General features: G+C 40.5%; 1 protein-coding gene across 1 annotated transcript in view; it reads right to left on the bottom strand.

The window, feature by feature from the left end:
• The window catches only part of ETV1 (ETS variant transcription factor 1), a 70454-nt gene that overhangs the window by 5565 nt on the left and 41340 nt on the right, over window positions 1–23549 (bottom strand). The window contains exons 9-12 of the mRNA XM_068404679.1: window positions 11818–11885; window position 11154; window positions 9344–9412; window positions 6124–6293 (exon numbers count right to left, since the gene is read on the bottom strand). Coding sequence (XP_068260780.1) covers window positions 6124–6293; window positions 9344–9412; window position 11154; window positions 11818–11885 — 308 coding nt within the window. The remainder of the gene's footprint in view (window positions 1–6123; window positions 6294–9343; window positions 9413–11153; window positions 11155–11817; window positions 11886–23549) is intronic.

The raw sequence follows: 23549 nt of genomic DNA, 5'->3' as shown, positions 1-23549 counted from the left end.
TGATTTTTAATTGGACACACAGGCATCTGTTAAACTTGAAGCAGACTTACTTATTTGTAAATGTGGTGGAGGGTTGGGTTTTTTTTTGTTTCTAATAAAGAAAACCAATGAAAAAATAAAGCAATACAAAGAGATGACATACAAAAAATAATTATCGAATTCCACCAGAAAGCTTTCATGAAACATGAAAACTTTTCTTTAGTTTGATACTGTGGATAATTGTACTATTCATGTGTTTTCCTTGCTGTCAGAACACTAAGTTACATTAAACACACGTGCATACACACTTAGTGCATGAACTAATACAGACTGTACTTGGAATGACAGCAATGTTGAGATTATTAGGAGATACAAGTCAAAAGTCAACTCCCAGTCTTAAATATTACTTCAGCAAATAAAATGAATTATAAGAGGAGGCAGGGTAATCACTTGGAAGAACTATATGGTAGTAAGAAGAATGGGACAGAAATATCATAGTTGCAGTTGTATAATTTCCCTTAAAAAATAATAATAAAAAGGCAGTTGCAAGCAACTGGTGAAGTCATTCTATAAGAACAATATGCCTTCTGCTCTGAGTTATGATTTCTACTTGCCTTTACACTTCCTGTTTCATTGCCAAAGGTACTTCTGGACAAAGAGACCTTTTGTTTAAAGAGCTTAACTGCTTATTCCCCACCTGAAATTATAATTTGCTGTTGGTGACATTTCAATTACTGGCTGTACAAATGACTGCCATGTCACCAGAGGGAAAAAAAGTCAGAGCTGATGAACTCTTCAAAGCACATTTTATAAAAATGTTTGAGAGATGCATATGCATATAGCTCTCTCTGGAAAAAGAAGAGTAGCCAAGCATCTTCTCCACACACTGCTCTACGAAACTTTCCCATAGCTGTCTGGAGCCTTTTGATGCAAACCATAGATGGCATGCAGCACTGAGAAATGAAGGGGACTAAATAACAACAGCAAAATCCATGACTTTGATCTCCATCTGGACAGTAATTTTTAAAAATTCTTTTGAAAGCATTATTTCCTTGTAGTGGTGCAGCTTTTCAGGTTTATGTAAATTAACAGGAAGTTCAACAAGGCCAAGTTCAAGGTCCTGCACATGGGTCAGGGGCACATGGGTCAGGGCAATCCCAAGCACAAATACAGGCTGGGCAGAGAACGGATTGAGAGCAGCCCTGAGGAGAAGGGCTTGGGGGTGATGGTTGATGAGAAGCTCAACACGAACTGGCAGTGTGCACTTACAGCCCAGAAAGCCAACCGTGTCCTGGGCTGCATCAAAAGAAGCGTGGCCAGCAGGTCGAGGGAGGTGATTCTTCCCCTCTACTCTGCTCTCATGAAGCCCCACCTGGAATACTGCGTTCAGCTCTGGGGCCCCCAACATAAGAAGGATATGGAGCTGTTGGAGAGAGTCCAGAGGAGGGCCACGAGGATGATCAGAGGGATGGAGCATCTCTCCTATGAAGACAGGCTGAGAGAGTTGGGGTTGTTCAACCTAGAGAAGAGAAGGCTCTGGGGAGACCTTATTGCAGCCTTCCAGTACCTGAAGGGGGCCTAAAGGAAAGCTAGAGAGGATCTTTTTACAAGGGTGTGTAGTGATAGGATGAGGGGGAACGGTTTTAAATGGAAAGAGGGTAGATTTAGATTAGATACCAGGAAGAAATTTTTTACTGTGAGGGTGGTGAGATACTGGAACAGGTTGCCCAGAGAAGTTGTGGATGGCCCCTCCCTGGCAGTGTTCAAGGCCAGGCTGGATGGGGCTTTGAGTAACCTGGCCTAGTGGAAGGTGTCCCTGACAACAGCAGGGGTGTCCGAACTAGATGATCTTTAAGGTCCCTTCCAACACAAACCATTCTATGATTCTACGATCATGGCTCTCCTAACTTCAGCTATGTTATAGCTGTATTGAAATATACATCCAATCGTGACAGTTTATTCCACCTGTAGATTTCACTTAGATGTATAACCTTGATTCACCTATTCATCTTTGTAACACATGCCTACATCACTCTTTTTATTCCTGTCAAGTTTTTTTCTGCATTAATCAGAGTCCTAGAAGTCCCCCACATAACAGACTTGCATAATAAATAAATACACAGTAAAGAGAACTACAACAAAATAATGGTTAAGAATATCACAGAATCATAGAATACGCTATATTGTGTGGTATTTTGACATTCCCAAATAAGCAAGCAGGTCCAGAAGTAGTCTTGGTAAGCAAGTCTTCCTGTCCCAGAACTGTACAGCATTTACCAAGTTTTGCTCTGTGGAAGGGATTCAGGCTGCTAGCCTTCCACCCCACCTTCCTGCTGAAGGCTGCTGTCCCTGTGACAAGGAGACAGAGGACAAAAAGAAGGCGGAGTTACTGAATGCCTTCTTTGCCTCTGTCTATACTGCTGGAGGCTGTCCTGAGGAGCCCTGGACCCCTGAGGCCTCAGAAGAAGTCAGGATAGAGGAGGAATCTGTCTTGGTAGGTGAGGGCTGGGTCAGGGACCAATTAAGCAATCTGGACATCCATAAATCCATGGGCCCTGATGGGATGCATCCGCGGGTGCTGAGGGAGCTGGCGGAAGCCATTGCTAGGCCACTCTCCATCATCTTTGCTAAGTCGTGGGCAACGGGAGAGGTGCCTGAGGACTGGAGGAAAGCGAATGTCACTCCAGTCTTCAAAAAGGGCAAGAAGGAGGACCCGGGTAACTATAGACCAGTCAGCCTCACCTCCATCCCCGGAAAGGTGATGGAACAACTTGTCCTTGGTGCTGTCTCTAGGCACATCAAGGATAGGGGGATCATTAGGGGCACTCAGCATGGCTTCACCAAGGGGAAGTCATGCTCAACCAACTTGATAGCCTTTTATGAGGACATAACCCGGTGGACAGATGATGGTAAAGCTGTGGATGTGGTCTATCTCGATTTCAGTAAAGCGTTTGACACTGTCTCCCACAGCATCCTCACAGCTAAACTGAGGAAGTGTGGTCTGGATGATCGGGTAGTGAGGTGGATTGTGAACTGGCTGAAGGAAAGAAGCCAGAGAGTGGTGGCCAATGGGACAGAGTCCAGTTGGAGGCCTGTGTCTAGTGGAGTCCCTCAAGGGTCGGTACTGGGACCAGTTCTATTCAATATATTCATTAATGACTTGGATGAGGGAATAGAGTGCACTGTCAGCAAGTTCGCTGATGACACAAAACTGGGAGGAGTGGCTGACACAACGGAAGGCTGCGCAGCCATTCAGAGAGACCTGGACAGGCTGGAGAGTTGGGCGGGGAGAAATTTAATGAAATATAACAAGGGCAAGCGTAGAGTCCTGCAGCTGGGCAAGAACAACCCCATGTACCAGTACAAGTTGGGGACAGACCTGTTGGAGAGCAGCGTAGGGGAAAGGGCCCTGGGGGTCCTAGTGGACAGCAGGATGACCATGAGCCAGCAATGTGCCCTTGTGGCCAAGAAGGCCAATGGCATCCTGGGGTGTATTAGAAGGGGTGTGGTTAGTAGGTCAAGAGAGGTTCTCCTCCCCCTCTACTCTGCCCTGGTGAGGCCGCATCTGGAATATTGTGTCCAGTTCTGGGCCCCTCAGTTCAAGAAGGACAGGGAACTGCTAGAGAGAGTCCAGCGCAGAGCCACGAAGATGATTAAGGGAGTGCAACATCTCCCTTATGAGGAGAGGCTGAGGGAGCTGGGTCTCTTTAGCTTAGAGAAGAGGAGACTGAGGGGTGACCTCATTAATGTTTATAAATATGTAAAGGGCAAGTGTAATGAGGATGGAGCCAGGCTCTTCTCAGTGACATCCCTTGACAGGACAAGGGGCAATGGGTGCAAGCTGGAACACAGGACGTTCCACATAAATATGAGGAAAAACTTCTTTACGGTGAGGGTAACTGAACACTGGAACAGGCTGCTCAGAGAGGTTGTGGAGTCTCCTTCTCTGGAGACATTCAAAACCCGCCTGGACGCGTTCCTGTGTGATATGGTCTAGGTAATCCTGCTCCGGCAGGGGGATTGGACTAGATGATCTTTCGAGGTCCCTTCCAATCCCTAACATTCTGTAAGAGAGCAGAAATGGACCTATGCTTAATTCTTGGCCTCCACAGTTCACAGTTATCTACTTTCTGAATGAACTATGGTGCTCAAGAAGCTGATAGATACTCATTTTTGTTATTACCCTTTCTTTAAGGGCATGAACCTCCAAGAAAGGGATGGGATGGAAAGGTCATGTCATTGACATCCTAACCTGCAACAGCTGAACCAACAAGGTGTTTGACTTCCCTTCAATTTACACTTGGGAACCAACAGAAGAAGTGTGCAACTTCCCACAGGCTATTTTTATTTTAATTGAGTTTCTGTCAGATCCATGACATTCATATGAAAGCAACTTAGGCTCCTTTGTCCTCCCTAAGAGCACACAGGAGTGACGCAAGTTTCAAGCAGCCTGCCTCCTCCAGATCTTGGATGCAATGCTGCTCAAAAACACAAAGCAAATGCTACAAAGTCAGATAAGCAGATGATCTAGTTAACTTAAATAAGAATCTCCAATTCTTCAGAGAATTACACACTAAGTAAATCTTAGGGTTTTGTTTTGCTACTTTCCGTTCCTTAGCTAATAAAATCTATAAAGTTTTTGCACCATCTGCTGGGAACTATTTTTCAATAGATCTCTTTAATCTTGAAAAACTTTGGGCATACCTTAAAGACAAGACAAAACTAAGAGGGTAAAAAATACTGAGACTGAAGCAGGACAAAAAATTAGATACCTCATTCACCAAAACCAAACAAAAGCCTTTCGGAAGATTTCAGTCTGTTCTGGGCCAGGTCACACAACTAGTAAGACCATGTAGCCTGCTAATGCTGCAGACTTGCCAGCAAAGTCTCGGTATCAAATCGACTAAGACTGTTCTGTGATGAAATCCTCAGATGCACAATGCCAGGATCTGCCACGGTGACTATCACTAGTGTGGGGGATGCTCAAGACAAATGAGAGCCAGCACACAGGTTCTTGCAGCAACCTGCCCCGCAGCCAGACCATGTTGGCAAGGAAAGGGACATCAGTCCTGTCGCCATCCCCAACTACTTTATCATCTCCTTAGGGCTGTTGGCAGACAACATAACTTAAATGCAAGAAAGCTTTCAGATTGCTTATGCCAGCAGATGGATGGCAAATGGCAGAAATAGCTTGTGGAAGGCAGAAGCAGCCTTACACCCCCAAACCTTCCTTATCCGCTCTAACTCAGAGGGGATCCTGATAGAAAATTTGCTGCGGTCTCCTCTATTACCCAACCCTGTCCAAGGGGCAAAAAAGTAAACCAGAATGATACTGCTTTTTGACAACCCTAATCAAACCATCCACATACGTATTACTACAATAAAATTCACGCACACCAGATTTTCCAACAGTTTCCATGGCTGTTTAGAACACAGGATATATTTAATGCTACCTAGTCTGAAAAAGTTTACGTAATAAAATGTTCAATTTATTCCCGTTTATCACACAAGTGAACTAAGTCATGCTTCAGCAAATGTTCATGAATATAAGTAATTTTATCTACCCCACGAGTCCTTCATGGTTCAAGAGAGCTGTGCATGAGTGTTTGCAAGCCTAGAATCTAAGCGTGCACTAAACAATCTAATGATACAGATAAGCAGGAAGACTCTGAAGAAGACTCTAAAAAGAGGGGGGTTTATATAATTTTGATGGGATTTTACTGCCTAACAATCTTAACCTCCTCTTTTGCCATCTGTCAGACTTGGGGTCTTTCACTCTACACTCTATATCTTCACACTGAAGAATATTTGGTGTTGAAAGACTATTCAGGGACAAGTTTTCAAAGGATTTTGGAACACAATTCAATCCACGAAGTGGTTCTGAAAAATCTGGGCCCCACAATTAATACCAAGTATTTTGTAACTCTAGTACTTCCAATATTTTTATTATTTTGTGAAACTAGGAAATTAAGTCTATGCTTAACCATATCTCTGTCCTAACTGAAACACTTCCCTTGCCAGTCCTTTCTGACACTCTTCTAAATGCTACTGAAGGAAAATACTGAAAGAAAACAAGGCCTAAGTCCGAAGGAGAACTATTAAATCTGTAGGATGGGGCAGTGGATGTCGGGCACACTAACACACCTCCTCCGGCTCGATCAGCTTGAATTCCATGCCTCGGCCAGTCCACGCTATGAAGTGAGAGTTTGATGGGTCATCAAGAAGAGCTACCAAGAACTGCCACAGCTGAAGCGAGCCTCGACGTTGATACGTGGGTCCCTCACGGTACATGCCTGGCTCCTGTTTGACATCACCTGAATAGAATAGCAACAACGTTAGATGAGCAATGCACAAAAAGCATCATCACTCGGTTTGCCAGATATACTGGCAAAGCAATCGTTAGGGTTAATAAAACAGAGAGAAAGAATTCTTACTACCCAGCCACCCACAAATGTAACATTCCCCTGTCTGCTGTTAATTGTAAACACTCTTACAATAACGTATTCATATACTAAAAAGTACCTAAATTCAGTCATGATTTATGGACGTCTCCCTAAGCCTCTCCCCATTTACTTCTGATATATACAAATCTTGCTTGCAAACCATTTTGCAATATCCTCTATCTGAAAGAGCATGAACTATTTTTGTAAGCAACTCTGAAGTACTGCGTTTGTGTACTATACTTTGCACAAGCCCCAGTTTTGGAAATGTAATATATGCTTCATAAAGCTGCAAAACCCTATTGTGTGAAACTCCTTTTGCATGCAAATGCTTCTAAGGAAAATTTGACAAAGTATTTGACTTGGACTTAAACAGCATGTGCTTTATGTATAGGTATGCAAATCCTGTAGATATGCGAGTTCCTCTGTGGCACATGGGACTTGCATATAAGCACATATTACTTTTACTCATATCTACATATTAGATTAGTATCCTCCCTGCAAAGCAGTAAGTTAATTTTTCTAAAATTTCAAATCCAGAGGAAGCTTTTAAAAAACAGTAATAATATTCTGCTAGCTGTTACACAAACTGTCAATGAAAGACTATCCCACTCCACCCATACTGTGTCTCTGCTGTTTTTAAATCATATTCATACTAAACAACTCCTGCAAACAACAACAGCTGAAAGGTCTGATGCTGAAGCAGAGAATATTTTTTTCTGCACACAATGAGAGTGATCCTTGATACGCTGGTAAAACTCCTCATTTCAGCTACCGGAAAAGCAATACTCTCCAACAAGCAGTGTGACCTGTTTAATAGGGAAAGCCAGGACTTTACATTTAACCACAACATTAGGATGCTCTGATGGCCATTACAGAACAGCTCAGTGTAGTGAAAGTAAGAATAATAATAATACAAATGGAGCACTTCCTTTTGTAATCAGGAAAGAAAATTGAGTCAATAGCTGTGGAAAACAAATAAATCAACACAAGGCTTTTTGGTTTATGGGAGGTTGAAGTTCCAGTCCTGAAAGGCCTTCTTTTTCAAGGACAGGATTTTTCTTTTAATGATAGCTGAGCAATGTGCAAATAGCAAGTGCAGTATTACAGAGGATCAGAATCGGCCTGAGCCGATCTTTGATTTCAAATGAAGCAGCTGAGAATCTACTGCTGAAACATCAAGACTAGTCCTGAGCTTATCCCACTTTTGCTTTACTGGACAAAACATAATGACACATCTGCTATTTTTTCCTCAGAAGTCATAATGCTACAAGTCTAAACACACCTATTTGTATCACAACATCAGTCTTCTAGAGTACAAGGTGTTCTCTCAATGGACAGTCATAGAAGCTAGCAGCAGACTGCTTGCTTTGCAAGCACACAAATATTTCCAAACATTTATTTCTTTTACATCATTTGTCTTTCTTTTCCATTTTCATTCCCTCCCCTGTACAAAACCCAAACAGACAAAAAGGATTTTCAAGAAAGACACAGACAAACGCTACTTATGAAGAGTTTTAACTTCTTGTAGTACAGGGTGTGATCCCACTCCCATAAATGTAAATATGAATTTGGCACTGGTACTGAAAACAGATCAAGTCCACAATCATTTTGAGGGAAGAAAACAAACCTGACAGGATATGCATTTAAAAAAAAAAAAACCCAAACAAAAAAAAACAACCTAGAATACATTCCAAAGCCAGGATATAAAGTAGACTTTCAAAAATTCACCCTTTCAGGAAACGTATCAATCCAGTGACAGTGCAATACTGGATTGAGCAATCTTCAGTTAGGTCTAATATTATTTAAAAACCTGTATTTATTTCTTGCTATTCCTTACCAACCCCGAAACGCACGTGATACCTCCATGTGAGGAATTACATGGGTTACTTTCATTTTAGAGTCTCACACTCTTCAGCAAACACAACAAATGCTGCTAGACATGCAATAGTTTTGTAATCCATATAAGTGATTCTCAGGGGAAAACAAACAAAATAAAGCAAGAGAAAAACCCCAAGAATCTCCTGCTCTACTTTTAGCTATGGTCAGGCAGCTGTTCACAAGTTTATCAGAAAGTATTTAATCTTTTCTGATAAAATAAATAAAGCTGGACATACCTACACTAACACAAAGAAGCCACCCCAGCAAATTTAAGTAACTGGTCTCCAAATTACTTCCCAAAGTTGTAGACTAACAGTCACGGGCAAGAAATACTGACTCCATCTACTTTGTCTATAATGAAACAAATCTGAAATCAACTGAGTTACACCAGGAAACTGATTTTACATCAGAGTAACTGAGGATAATTTGGGCCATTTATTTTAATTGACCTCAGAATCCCTCTTGAAAAAAATCTGTTGTATTGCATATTGTTGTGAAAAGATGATTGATTTGTTATCAATCCCACTGAAAAATAAATCACTAGTACAATGTTTAACATAGTGCAAATACACTGACACAAACACAAAAACGCCCTATACAGTATTCACTCCCCACTATTCATCACTTCACAGACAGCGAGCCGACAGGCTTAATCCTCAGTAAAACCAAAGCTGCTGCTTTCTCCATCGTTTTGTTAATTATAAGAACAGCTTTCATTAAATCTCAGACAAGCTGTATGTGATCATCAGTGCAATGGAAATCCTCCTATTACTTCTCAACAGTACAAGAACTGAGCTCCTCTGCCACAGCTCTGGATACGCCATCTTTTGCTGGCAAAAGTCAAACGCCATCCTATTGAAAAGGAAACTTTGGTTTCAAGAGACAGAGGTCAGCTTTGGTTGGGTGCACCACAAATGGTGTGTTAAGGAATCCTAAATTGGAATGTTACCAAGCTTTTTGATCAGGAACAGAGAAAAGTCCCTCATCTCTTCCTTTTTCATCTCCCCACACAAGAAAAAGAGAGAGAGATGTGTCATACATACCGTCAAACTTCTCTGGAACAACGCAAGTGTCATCATAAAACTGCCTAGGTCCTTTTTCATACATACAGCCTGTAAGTTAAAAAGAGACAGGTGTTTATATAAAAGATGCATGGAGAAAGAAGAGATCATAGGCTTAATGCCAGAGGGAACACTAAGTCATAGAGGAATAAGATTAATATCCCACATCCTTTACACACCGCCCAATCGCAACAGTTTGGCCTCAGTACAGGGGTGTTTAATTAATGTGTGCATTCCCAAAAGACTGTTAATCCCCACCTGAAAAAATGAAAAAGCACCCATTTTTCTGTAAGACTTATTCCAAAATGTTTGTCTCATTTCCTGTTTGAACTAGCATGGCTTTGACTTCTAACGATTAGTTCATGCGGGTCTTCTCTCTGCGAGACTAAAAAAGTCCTACTCGGCATTTCCTCCTCACACTCACAGAAATCACCCCCGTGATGCTTCTTCCAAATAAGATCATTCTGTAAAACTTAATTTTTGTCATTAGAAGACACTCTCTGCAACCCTGCATTCCTTCTAGCACTCTCTTCTGTACACACTCCTACTTTTCAGTATTATTTTAATATTTTCCTTAACCAGAACTGTATTGCAAGCCAGTATCAGCCTCACCAGTGCTACTTAGCGAGACGAAACATCTCCTCCTCTCCTGCCTCCCTATGACCCTTCTTTTGACTGCGCAAATATTACAGAAAGCCTTTTTGCCATACAGTTGCAATGTTTGATTGGGCTGGTTTCCCAGTGTGAAGCCAAGGAGGAGGAGGCCCATCTCAAAATCATTTTTTTCAACATACTGTTTCCCGGTTCCATAGGCCTGGTCTACATTCAGCATATCAAAAAAAACATTTTGTTTAATGCGCCCAGATTACCAAACCATTCAAATTGCTTTGTGTGACTGCCCTGTCCTGCCCGTTATTTACTACTCTGCCTATCTTTGTGCCATAAAGTTATCTATTAACTTTGTTCTGTATCTTTACTGAAAATGTTGAATAGCAACACTCCTGATATCAATTCCTACAAAACTATAATAGGAACAATCCATTCAGAGATGATTGCCCAGTGACAGCCACTTTTAGATCTGTCAGTTGGCCAGGTCTTAATGTATTTTATGTGTACTTTACTGATACTGCTTTGTGCTAACTTCTTAATCAGAACGTAATGCAGTGGCAAACTGAATGCCATAAAAAGTCTAACTGTATGATACAAGTATCTTTATCAAACTTTTAATCTCAGCAAAGAATAGGATCAGATTTGTCATGACCTTTATTCCATAAAATCATGTTGACTGATTTCCAAATACAGAAAACAAATATTTATCGAACATCACTGCTTTTTCTACGTCGTTCATAACAATTTTACCACCTCCAAATACTTATGAGTGCGTAACATGGCTAAGATTGTTTTTCCCCTACCTGTGCTGTGATTAAAACTCAAATCTGTTGACCTTAGCCCTGCAGTTTGTGGATTTTTCCCTGATGTCTTTCACCTCCCTTATCAAGCTTCTCTACTTCATATAATTTCATATACCAAGACTGTTATAAATTTCCCTCTCCTGTTTCACCCTCCCTGTTAAACACTACCTTTTATTTCTACTTTCTGCTTTTATTGCACCCAAGAAGCAGTTGGGACTCTTAGTCAGATTTGTTATCTTTCCAGTTGTGTCTTTTCACTAGTGAATGAAGTCTTACTAGAGGACTTTGACTCATACATCTGCCTGAATTCTCATCAATCTCAAAACCAATCTCCCTCATGCTTGTGAAATTTGCCCCTTGGAAGAATAAAATCAATATACCCTAAACAAACAAACAAAAAATCATATTTTGACAAGAAAGGTACACCAAAGCAGGAGAGTGGAGGGTACAACCTCTCTTTCAGTGGTCTTTTTTCTTAGTTCTGTTGGTCTTCTTATTTTTAATACATATAAAGTGTTTTTACTCAGAATTATTAATTTTGCAATGATCTAAGGTCTGCCCTACTGAAGTCACTGGGCGTTTTGGCATGTATCACATGGCTGTACAATTTGGGCCTAAGCAGCACCAAGACATTGCAAAAAGCATAACAAAAGGAAAAGCCAAAAACCTTCACTGAATTTAAAGTACAAAATGGATTACTTAACAGTTAACTGAGCCTGTCACACCAATAGCCTGGAAAAGATCACTTCAGCAGAATAGGTTAAATGGGCAAATTTTTAAGCGTCTCTTCCTTTCAACTGCTAGAGGCCTCGAAAAGCAGAATGAGTAAATTCATAATAAAATTGCTTCTATCCTGATCAACCTATGGCACTAAAAGAAGCTAAAAAAAATCAGTGCATCAGAAACTCAAGACTGGGACGGGAAAGAAAGATGATGCAAGTCTTCCCAGCAGCAGAATTAAGCCAGTGAACCCCAAATCCCTCCAGACTTTTTAATTTTTTACATTTTTCTCATACAAAAGCGATACATAATAGAAAACTTAACTTCTGTTCTGTTTGGGTGAGCCAGGAAGCCTTCTTGCCTCATGTAAATGGAATGGCAGCTAGGCACTTCTGAAAGGAGAAGACGACAACACTAGTGAAAAGGCTGTCTGGAATTAAAAGTGTGCAGGTTATCAATGAGACAGGCTGCAGGCAGAAGAGCAACAAAAACGATGCAAGTTACAGCGAGGGGAAACATGTCAACATAGAGTTAGCATTTCAGAGCAGCACACACAAGGCACGGCGAAGGAGAAAATCATAATGTGACGATCAGAGATCCCATCTAACGTAGTCACTTGAACTCAAACCCTTATTGTAACCAACTTTGCTAAAGTTGACTCCCATGACAATTACACGTTATACCATCCACAGACAAAAAATTCCACATGAGACAGTCCGAATGTTTTAAACCCTGTGCTTGTGTATCTATCTTTGTAACTAATTCAACCTAACAATTTTAATCAATTACACAGAAAAGCCTGCCAATCACACTTGAGACTTATAAACTTTACATTAATATAAGGAATGTCAGAGTGAATTTAAGTGTAGGATATTGCTTTCTAGACTCCGGTTAAGGGTTTGAAGAGTTAATGAAATTTTCTGTGATTGCTAAGCATTCGATCTAGGAATTTATATGCATCAATTTCACTCTCCACCTGTACATCCTTAAACAAAAAAAGTCACACCACCCCCAAAAAATTAGTGCGCACATTCTAAGTAATACAGACATTTATTTGCCATTCCCCACCTCCACTCAAATCTGCAAGAAGAATGAGAAAAACCAAACAGAACTAATGAAAAAGGTGTTCTTTACATGTCTTTCTATTTTTATTCCATGGCTTGCACTGTCCCCAAGTAGCCACATTCTGTGCACAGGGACCTTCAAACAGAAATGCACCATAAACGTTTGCCCTTCTAGACCATGTTTAACCCACTTCTTGGCTATCAAAAGTCTTGCTTACCAAGTCTATTTGATCTTGTGATAAACTCCTACCCTAAGCTACGCAATCTGTTACTAGTAACTTGTAACTCTTTAAGAGATGCAAACAGAGGTCGAAAGAGCAGACATTATTTTTCCAACACTGCCTACAGACTCTTTCTGACTGTGATTCCAAATCTTACTGTTCACTGACTAGTGATGAGTATCAAAGATTTGGCAGGATAAGAAAATGACGTTTTACACTGACTTCACAAAACAAGTGAAACACAGGGCAGTAATAAGTTTCCTCTAACAGTCCACAGTCTCTCTTGCACGTCTGTGATGAACTCTTCATTACTTCCTCTCTCGATGAAATGCTCAGTGCCCGCCTGCTCAGGCCTCGAGAATCTCTAATGTCTCAGGCAGCTATTCTGAGAAACCACAGGAATCAGTGATTCAGTGATCACCCGTGTCAAGTATAGCTCCGTAGACTACAAGTCCAGGCTGCAAGTAGTGGTTCACCTGCAAGGAATCACTCGTTACCAAGCAGATTGAATTTTAAGGAGAATGGAAAAATCTACGTAAAAAAAAAAGAGGAAGCTGGAGAACTGAAACAGATGCTATTTTCTATTTTAGGTAAAAATTCACGAGTATTGGCAGCAAAGCCCTTTTTGACTCATGAACTCCACTCTTGCAAAGTGATATAGCAGAGTATACAGAATAAAGAATTACGCACGCATCCAAGAAGTTGTGTTCTTAGCCAATGTGGGATTTCATCTCCCATGCTCCTAAGTCAATTATAATTAACATCTGGAGTCTTTTTAAGGCAAGCATTGTTGGTACCAACATTACTTAATCTTCTGGTTAGCTTGTGCTTAAACAGTCCACAGAGGACTGAAAAATACAGCAAGGAAGAGTTTATTTCTCCTAAAGTAACTAGAGTCTTGTTATCCTAAAGTGCTATCAGTTAATTTATGACTATCAGAGTGGGTCAGACTCTAATCAAATTGTAGAAACATTTCCAAAGTGATTATTCAATCAAATGACTAACACGGTTAATTAGGAGCCATAAACATTGCTCTGAAGTTCATCAAAGTAATGACTTGCCCAGAAAAATTACTGCTAATTAAATTGCCTGCTGCTTTCATTTCTACCTTATCTAATAAAAAGTCCAACCAATGAAATTTAGCATTGCAGTTTTAAATTGTACTAAATGCTTGACTAAGACCCAGAAGTATTTTTCCTAGCTAAGCGGAGCTACTTCAAAAGAAAACACTTTAGTGCAGAAATTACAGAGCAATTATATGTTTTCTTCTCCTTAAAGCATTGTTTCAAGACAACAAATGAGACAGAATTAGGCATAAAATACTTCCAGGGCAGGATCCAAGTGTTTGACGTGACTGATTCTATCACCTTTTAACAATTTTTAGTCTTTGACGAAAAATGTGCCTGGATTTAGGACACACAACAAGCTTATATCAGACTTCGAAAGAAGTAATTCACATTGTAAAGTTACATCATCTCAAGAACAGCAGAGTCCCTTTTAAAAAAAAACAAACTAACTGAAAATATGGAGACATTAAAAAATTCATTTATCTTTTCTTATTAACTTGGAATACTTAGAGGTCATTCTTCATTGCTCCTCTTGCTAACAGCAACATAGCAGTCATCTTAAAACAAGGAATGTGGCCTTATATCATGTTGGTTTGAAACCATTTTTTCCCAGTAGGTGTTATTTTAAAATTGCGTGTAATCTGGACACTGCAGAAATGCCTTCTCATCTGGGAAGGTCACAGAGAAAAATACTGGAAATAAGTTCTGCTGTGCCTTAATCAAAATACATCAAAGCAGAAAAAACTCTAACAGACTTCCTCAGGACAAGAAAAAACTGCTACTGAATTTAGCAGGTACAGGTTCTAGGTTTCATTATTCAGTAAGATACTTGAGTGATCCCTTGGTAAGGAAGTATTTCATATTAATCACCATATCAGAATTATAATGGTTAGGTTGTCTCAGCCCTGTATAACTCAAAGCAGATAAGGAATGCCTAAATCCTCTTTTCTAATTGTTTTTCAGAGATAAGGACCAGGTTTCAGATCCACAATCTCACCCTGCGCACAGAAACAAACAGAATTTCAGCCCACGTCCCTAGCCAGGTGAGACACAGGGAAGATGAAGCTTCTGCAGGCAACAGGATGAAGTGACTGTCTTCTGAACGAACCAGAGGAAAGCAGGGATTGGAAACCTGAACCAGGATTTATTCTTCAGCTATTCCTGTAGTTCTGACCTTACATAGCCTTCCTAACTAAGGACACGTTGTTACACTATACACTCTAACTCTGAATTACTTTTTAGTTCACTTTATCAACACCATCTGAAGATTTGGAGGCCCAGGGCACTGCCCATGTGCATGTGACAAAAGCACAGTGCGATACAGAGATATTCCATTACATACGTGCACATGCAGAGAGAGAGATGGGAGACCAAGGCTTAGAAGGTGCATACAATCTGAAACAGGGTGGGTGAAGAAGTTGAGCTACCTGCCTGGCCTTGGTCTCTGCATGGCAGCTCAGATGAATGGTACAGTGTACTGGTGGGTGGCTGCTTCATGCACCGAGCCTGCTTACAAGTCATAGAATCATGGAATCATAGAATCATTTAGGTTGGAAAAGACCTTTAACATCATCAAGTCCAACTGTTAGCCTAACACTGCCAAGTCCACCACTAAACCACAGCCCTAAGTGCCATGTCTACACATCTTTTAAATACCTCCAGGGATGGTGACTCCACCACTTCCCTGGGCAGCCTGTTCCAATGCTTGATAATCCTTTCAGTGAAGAAATTTTTCCTAATACGCAATCTAAACCTCCCCTGGTGCCACATGAGGTCATTTCCTCTTATTCTATCGCTTGTTACTTGATAAAAGAGACACACACCCAGCTCAATACAACCTCCTTTCAGGTAGTTATAGGGACCAATAAGGTCTCCCCTGAGCCTCCTTTACTCCAGAGTAAACAACCCCAGTTCCCTCAGACGCTCCTCATAAGCCTTGTGCTCTAGACCCTTCACCAGCTTTGTTGCTCTTCTTCAGACTCGCTACAGCACCTCAATGTCTTTCTAGTAGTGAGGGGCCCAAAACTGAACACAGTATTCGAGGTGAGGCCTCACCAGCGCTGAGTACAGGGGGACGATCACTTCCCTGGTCCTTCTGGCCACACTATTTCTGATACAAGCCAGGATGCTGCTGGCCTTCTTGACCACCTGGGCACACTGCTGGCTCATATTCAGCCAGCTGTTCATCAATACCCTCAGGTCCTTTTCCACCAGGCAGCCTTCCAGCCACTCTTCACAGAATCATAGAATGGTTTGGGTTGGAAGGGACCTTAAAGATCATCTAGTTCCGACACCCCTGCTGTTGGCAGGGACACCTTCCTCTAGACCGGCTTGTTCAAAGCCCCACCCAACCTGGCCTTGAACACTGCCAGGGAGGGGGCCTCCACAACTTCTCTGGGCAACCTGTTCCAGTGTCTCACTACCCTCACAGGAACGAATTTCTTGCTAACATCTAATCTAAACCTACCCTCTTTCAGTTTAAAACTGTTCCCCCTCATCCTATCCCTACATGCCCTTGTAAAAAGCCCCTCTCCAGCATTCCTGTAGGCCCCCTTCAGGTACTGGAAGGCTGCAATAAGGTCTCCCTGGAGCCTTCATTCTCCAGGTTGAACAACTCCAACTCTCTCAGCCTGTCTTCATAGGAGAGGTGCTCCAGCCCTCTGATCTTTTCCCCAAGCCTGTAGCATTGCATAGGGTTGTTATGACCCAAATGCGGGACCTGGCACTTAGCCTTATTTTATCACATACAATTGGCCTCAGCCCATTGACCCAGCCACTCGAATTCATCTCAAAGTCACTCAAATTCATCCAACATCTCAACTCATAGATGAAACTGGGCTCCTTCCCTATAAGCACAAAATAAAGTGATGACACTAAAACAGAAACCTTCTTAGTGTTTGCCCACCTACTTCCCAGATTTACACTTTATTACCAACTAAGTCATATTAAGAACAGAAGCAGTTCCCAGTGGATACAGCCAGTCCTATAATTTAACTTACACCATATCCTCCTCAACTGTCCTTTTGGTCTGAAAAGTAATTACACGGGCTTTGGCTCCTATTTCAGCAATTCAGAGTTGACTTATCTATACAAACAGCCTTACATGTGCTGTGCCACTTGTCTTCCCATAGGTAGAAAATACAGCACATGCAGATTCTTTCCCTTTGTGCTACCGGGCACAGAAGGGCACGCACAAGCCCCTCGGGTAGCTGGGACCAACCTAGCTCCCAGTTGCCACGCACACATGTCAGCCTGACCCAGTGCTACACACACTGCAAGTATGAGAGTCCTCCTTTGGTGTCTTACAGGGCTGCGCCAAGTACTTCCTTGTGCAATGCTTGCATTTCTCTGGTACATGGAGAGGTGGCTGGTGCAGTGGGAGAGCTTTTTACCAAGTGCAGAGACAAAGGTGGCCTTTTTAAAATAAAAAGTTCAAGCTAGAACACATCATACTTTTGGCCTCAAACTTAGTAACATCGCAATCACACCACAAGTAACTTTTCTGTTCACGCATTTCCAAGAGCACTGACAAACTGTTTACAAAGGAGCGTTTCATCCACCACTGAAACACATTTAGACTCTTGGTGGAAAGTAGCTGTTTACCACCACTGAGCAGCTCTGACCAGCTCAAGGGTGAAGAGCAATACTGAAATCACCGAAAATGGACAAGGCTTTTTAGGTAAGAAAGGCAATTCTTCAAACTAGATTGCAACAAGTGGCTAAGGTGGCACCAGGCACCACTGAGAAAAAAATCCTTGATCTGTGTTTTGCAGGGAGAAGTACCGAATGATTCTTTTTGATCATGAAACCTATGACTTTTTAAACCTGCAGAACACATTTAGATTAAAACTCTTACGTCTCTCCAAAAAGAGACATTCGGGTAGAACTACTAGAACTAAGGACAATCTCCCTATACAGGAATTGCTTGAGCATATTTCACAGCTCAAATGCTGGTGAAACAGGTTTTAGTTCAACCACCTTTAAAAGCACTATCCCCTCAGAAGCTATGTAATCACAACAGAGTCCTACAAATTGGTAAAATCCTGGCAATACAAAAGTCAGCGTTATTTTTTCATTAGCAGGTTCAGCATGAAAAATGTAGGTTAAAAACTTCCATGGGTGAAAATAGAGTCACTATCTTCTCTAAAAATCAGCGTAAAAACTAAGTATTCTTTTCCCAAATCATTATGCAGTTTAAAAACATTCAGAATGGAAGGTTCTGTTCTTCATCTGTCACTAGCCTTCCTACCAGTAATTAGGAAAAAAAAAAAATGTACAAGTATGTGCACTCAGATACACATAAATTCTCTTCTAAAAATAGCTAATTAAAATCTGTTAAGTTTAATTTCTTACATCTCACTTGACAAAAACCTAACAGAGAACTAGATTTTGCCCCACCAGCTCACGTCTAAGTGGAATTATTACACATACACAGAAAGAAAACCTTAAGCAAACAGCTTCCTTTTCACAACTTTGGTTTTTAGATCTATGACAACATCTAATGCATTTTCTGAGACCAGATGTCAACAGCCTGTCTAGGCGATGTGTAACTTTTTATACATCAGAACAGGAAAACAAAGGCTCATACATTCAGCTCTGAATTGAAATTCCACATGGAGCTGATCTTTTGAGCACACTTTAAAATCATGTATTTGCTTTTATTAACCTCAGTAACTGTAAAATGCATTTTAAACATCGCTTCCCTTGGAATTCAACAAAAGACAGCAGTATTTTCTCTCTCCCTCACTCCTTTTGTTGGTAATTTTACTGCAAAAAATGTCTGTGTTGCTTTTTTCTCCCCCGCCCCATCCCCTGCCTGTAAAATTGAAGTTGGACAAACACTGCATGGCTAAAGTGACATATTTGAATGGAATTCAGACCAACCAGTTCCTGTTTATGTTTCTGATTTGAGAATGTAGCCTTCTCATTCACTATACATTAGAAACACACCAGGGCCATAAACGGTGTCAGGTTGCAGGCAGGCAGGGCCAAGGAGCATTAATCATTACTTTAAGGCAACTGGCAAAAGCAGCAGCTGAGGGAACACTACACCCTTCAGCTCCGCATAAATGGACATTCCAGGGTTTGGCGTGTGTGGTGCTTGCTTTTTTTTTTTTCTTTTCCCTTCAGCATCCATTTTATGAATGAAACTTCAGGCTGCACAGAGTCCATTCATATAAAAGCTATGCTCACAGGGCTCCATCTCTTGGGATCAATCAGTCTTGGGTAAGGCTGATGTGATTGGTTTAAGGCAGGCTTCAGCCTTCCATTACTGATTTAAAATGCAGCCTGTGTCCATTTGACCTGCGTTAATGCACAAAGAGTAAATCCAGACTGTGCTCTCAATCCCCAAATCAAATCATTAGCCAGTGCCACTTACTGTAACTGTAGATTTAGAGGATATTTATCCATTTCTTCAAAAAACAGGGACTGCATGACAATTTTTCAGATCGTATTGTCCTCTTTGAAAGGAAAAATAGATGTATGGTCTCCTGCCTATATGCTCACATTAACTTGGTATTCAGGTTTTCCTTTGTTCATGAAGATAATATTACAAAATGAATTCTGTGCTAACGACAGAGTTCTTTCAGACAGAATTAGTGAATAGAGAAAATCAGCTAGATCAGAAGCAAGTGAAAAGTTAAAATTCTGCATTTCACAGCAACCTTCTGAAGTCCCATTTCCCAAGTTTCCCCCTCAGATGCTCTCATTTTCTACTGTCATACCATCCAACAGTAGATTTGTGTTTTAAGAGCCAGTAGAAAGTGCAGTGCAGCTTAACTACTGAACAAAATCCAAACTCATTCACTGAAGCAACACAGTAAGGACAAGCTCCTGAAACAAGAGGGTGATATATTTTAAACCACAGAAGTGAGACTCAGGAAAACTGCAAAACCAAAAACGAGGAGGGGAGACTTCGTAAACCTACTGAACTCAAGAGCAAACCCCTATCCCTTCTCACCTCCTGCCTTTATGCCAGCCGGATTTCCATTGAGAACAATTGTACTGCTATGTAAAGAATTTCTTTAAGGCCATAAGGAGATGCAGTTTTGAGATGCACGTACCGAAGCACCATATCCAGGAAAAGGATGGAGTCAGTTCTGTTTCACAGAGCATTTTACAACACTGTGTTCAAAAATACTGCAAATATTTGCAGCCTGACCAAAAAAAAAAAAAAAAAGAAAAAAAAAGAAGGAAAGAAAAAGAAAACCTAGAGCGAATTTGAGGAAGATTAAGCAGCTGGAGGATTTATGAAGCAAGATCTCACGAGTCACACAGACAGACTAAAAGTATACATGCAAATGGTCTACAGAGATTTAGAGGTGGTACGTTAATACCAAGGAATTGTTTAGGATGAGCCAAGGAAGTGTAGCTATGAGCAAGGAAATGGAACTGATCAAAGGGAAAATTTAGGCTTAAGAACAAGAAATATTTCTTAACTGTGAAGTCCATTAGTCTGTGAAATAATCTCCCAGGGGAATAATTGTAGTAATAATACTTAGCACTCATACAGTGCTTTAAGTTTTCAAAGCACTGTACAAAAATTAGCCAATATAATTACAGACAGTAGAAGAAACACTACGAGTTGTGTCGTTTTAAATGCTGCACTGGTCAATGCACTAGAGAACGTCCTGGAAAAAAAAGCAAACCTGCACTGATTCAGACTGACAGCTAAGATTTCCTTTTTTCTTTCATACTAGCATCTCCAAATGTCTAAACTTTAGTTTCAAGAAGTGCAACAGAATATCCAACTGTTGTTCAAAAAAAGGAAAGGGAAAAAAAAGCGATCTGCAAATAAATATACTTCCAATAAATAAATATATTTTTTTTCCTTGAAATCTTAATTTAATACATTCTCTTCTGCTGTTCTGCAAAATTCCAAATTTAAGGACATGTCAGCTGATCTCTAGGGAAGAATGTGCTACTAGGGATCTTTTTCCACATTAACGTGCATTGATTTGCTTTTCAAAAAACACCACATCAGGTATTTGAAAGGACTCTTGCTTTTTATTCTGGTCTCAGTCATTAGGTAAATACACATTTATAACATGGACCATAGAATGCTAACATCCTATACCTATAAGAGCAACCTTAGGAGGTTAAGAAGTAATTACAACTTCCTGGGCAACAGTGATACAACTCCTTTGTTGCAAATGAATTCTGATACAGCCTTTCGCCTCGGCACTCATCTCTTGAGCACACAGGTCAAAATTGTTTGCGGGAGGGAGACCCACGCTGTAAACAGCTTTGCAGGTGGAGCCCCTGCTTCATTTGTTACAGAGGCTGGAAGATGTGTACTTAACAAGGCAGAACATTCCAAGAAAGGAAAAGATGACCTCAAGATTAATGCAGCTGAATGGTCAGTTTTAGGCCCCAACAAAGCCCATTCCAGCCCGAACAAAGTTTTCCAAAGTAGTCACGTTGCTTCTACCAGATTTTTCGTATTATGCATTTCTTATTTTTGCAGTGCTTACAGAGGGACCCTAATCCGATGTTCCTGTACCTCCTCGCCTAGAAATTCAAAGAAAGTCCCTAGGAGCTAAGCTTTGGACATACGTAACATATAATGTTCTTTAAAAATTATCCAGTCCTAACTGGGTACTCAAAATAAACAGGTATATATATCTGATGGTCTCTGCCTCCGCTCATGTCTCTTAATAGAGGGGCAGTTCCCCATCCATTCTTACATGCCAACACAAGGTATTTATGGCTTGTGAGGCCTCAGGAATTAAAGGGATGAGCAACTCAGAAAGCAAGATATGGAGGCTAATAATTCTGTCTTGATAGTTCATTCTTTAAGTGATGTGACTAGTATCTCAGGAGAAAACTTTGGAAGTGACAGGGAGAGAATCCAAATTTTCTAAGGTCCATTCAAGCGTATTAATTGTGAGGCTACCCTGAAATGTAACTGTGAGAATAGCCCTGCTAACGCCTCTAACCTGCTCAGAAAAAGATTGAATCTATCTATATTTCCTCAGATAAATTCCTGGCAACCAGTAATAAATGTATGCAAGCAACAATTCCTCCTCTACTTACTCAACACCACTGTGCGACAAATTTCAAAGTTCCCAAAGACATGGTCACAAAAGAACTTTCCAACCAAAATAACTATTCCAATTGGGCAAAACAAAATATGAGATTTAAACTTAATAATTTAAGATGTCATTTTAAAACTAGATTTTTAGTATTAATTGATACACGCATAGCAAGAGTCATACCTTAGTATACTTGCAAATACACTACATTAAGTAGGGAGGACCAAGCCTGCAAAGATCCTGCTTAAAAATAAAGCCCAGAATAGATGAGGTATCTCAAGTTTGGCCTTTTTGTTTAAGTACCTGAAAACATGAACTGAATTCTAGAAGTGCTAACTGTACAGGAATGCTCATTATTAGCCTTTGTAAACAGAGGTCTTGGGTAGCCTTCTGGAGTATATTCATTAATGATGCAAAATCTCAAAGCTCTGTATGTCCTTGGTTGCATCTTTGTGCTTAAAGTTACTAGATATAGCATCAAGCACGAAATACATCTGACTGGTGGCCATGGGAAAAAAAAAAAAGAAATCCATGGCAGAAAATAAGGTCTGATTGATTGAACATATATGATGCACTGTGACTTATAGAAGTCTGGACGGATAAGGAAGAGCTTCTCCTCTGTTGACATTTTTCTTTTTCCATTATCTCAAACATTCTGCAGTAGAAATTGCATACCTGCAATTACAATTACAACTAATTGATCTGCCATTTCCCATGTCATAATTAATGTCATGTTTTAATAGAGTTATAATCTTTCCATAATAATGCCTTTCATTCACCAGCTTCCCACAAAGTATAAAAGTATAGTGCACAAAAGCAATGAACTTTTATGAGGCTCTTTCAAAAACATCCCAAAAGGAACATCTCAGTGTATTACAATGAACTTTTTAAATATGTTTCTATATTCTTATCTGAGCTGCAACAAAATACCATGCAAAAAAGACTATTCACGCTGGCATCCCTCCTTCCCCGAACATCCATAGGTGAAAAATGAAATCAATGATTCAGTGACAAATACATTATGTTTCCTAAGGGGTTATTTAATGTACTCTTAGCAAGGATGGAAAATGATGGTTTCTAGAGAACAGATGGTAACAAGACAAAATATCAACAGCCCACAGTTGTTGACTGCAATTTATGGAGTGTACAGATGTGTCAACTTAAATGCAGTGATTCTGAGGCCAATAAAAGTACTTCCTGATACCAACATATTAATTTTTCATGACCACTGGTTACACAGCTATTACATTTTTAAAAACTAATTATTCACCTACAAAAGAAACAACAACTTTGCTTGAATATCATTACTATAAAGTGGAATGTTGTTCTTGCTGGCACAAAAAAAAAAAGGCATGGCAGGACTGGGTACAAGTTTGCATATCTTCCTTTCAGAATAAAATTTCCTGCTTTTTTCCATAAAGAATATTCCGAAGAAAGATGATTGCTAGCAGCCAACCCAGACTTAAAGTAATAGTATGCAATAAGGAGATCGCACTTCCTAGCCAAATATGAAGCATGCTTACAAAAGGGCCTTTTTTCAGCCTTTAATTTAGTAGGATGAATAACAGTGCTTGTGAAGTTTGCAAGGGATTGGCAGTGTCTGAAGCTGCAGTCCCCCATTTATTATCCATTGCCACATTAACTATGCAGACACTCTCTCTCCCTTGC

The sequence above is a fragment of the Nyctibius grandis genome, chromosome 7, assembly GCF_013368605.1.
Source record: "Nyctibius grandis isolate bNycGra1 chromosome 7, bNycGra1.pri, whole genome shotgun sequence".
Taxonomy (NCBI): Eukaryota; Metazoa; Chordata; class Aves; order Nyctibiiformes; family Nyctibiidae; genus Nyctibius; species Nyctibius grandis.
Note: the sequence above shows the minus strand (reverse complement) of the source record. Positions and strands in the feature narration are given on the sequence as shown.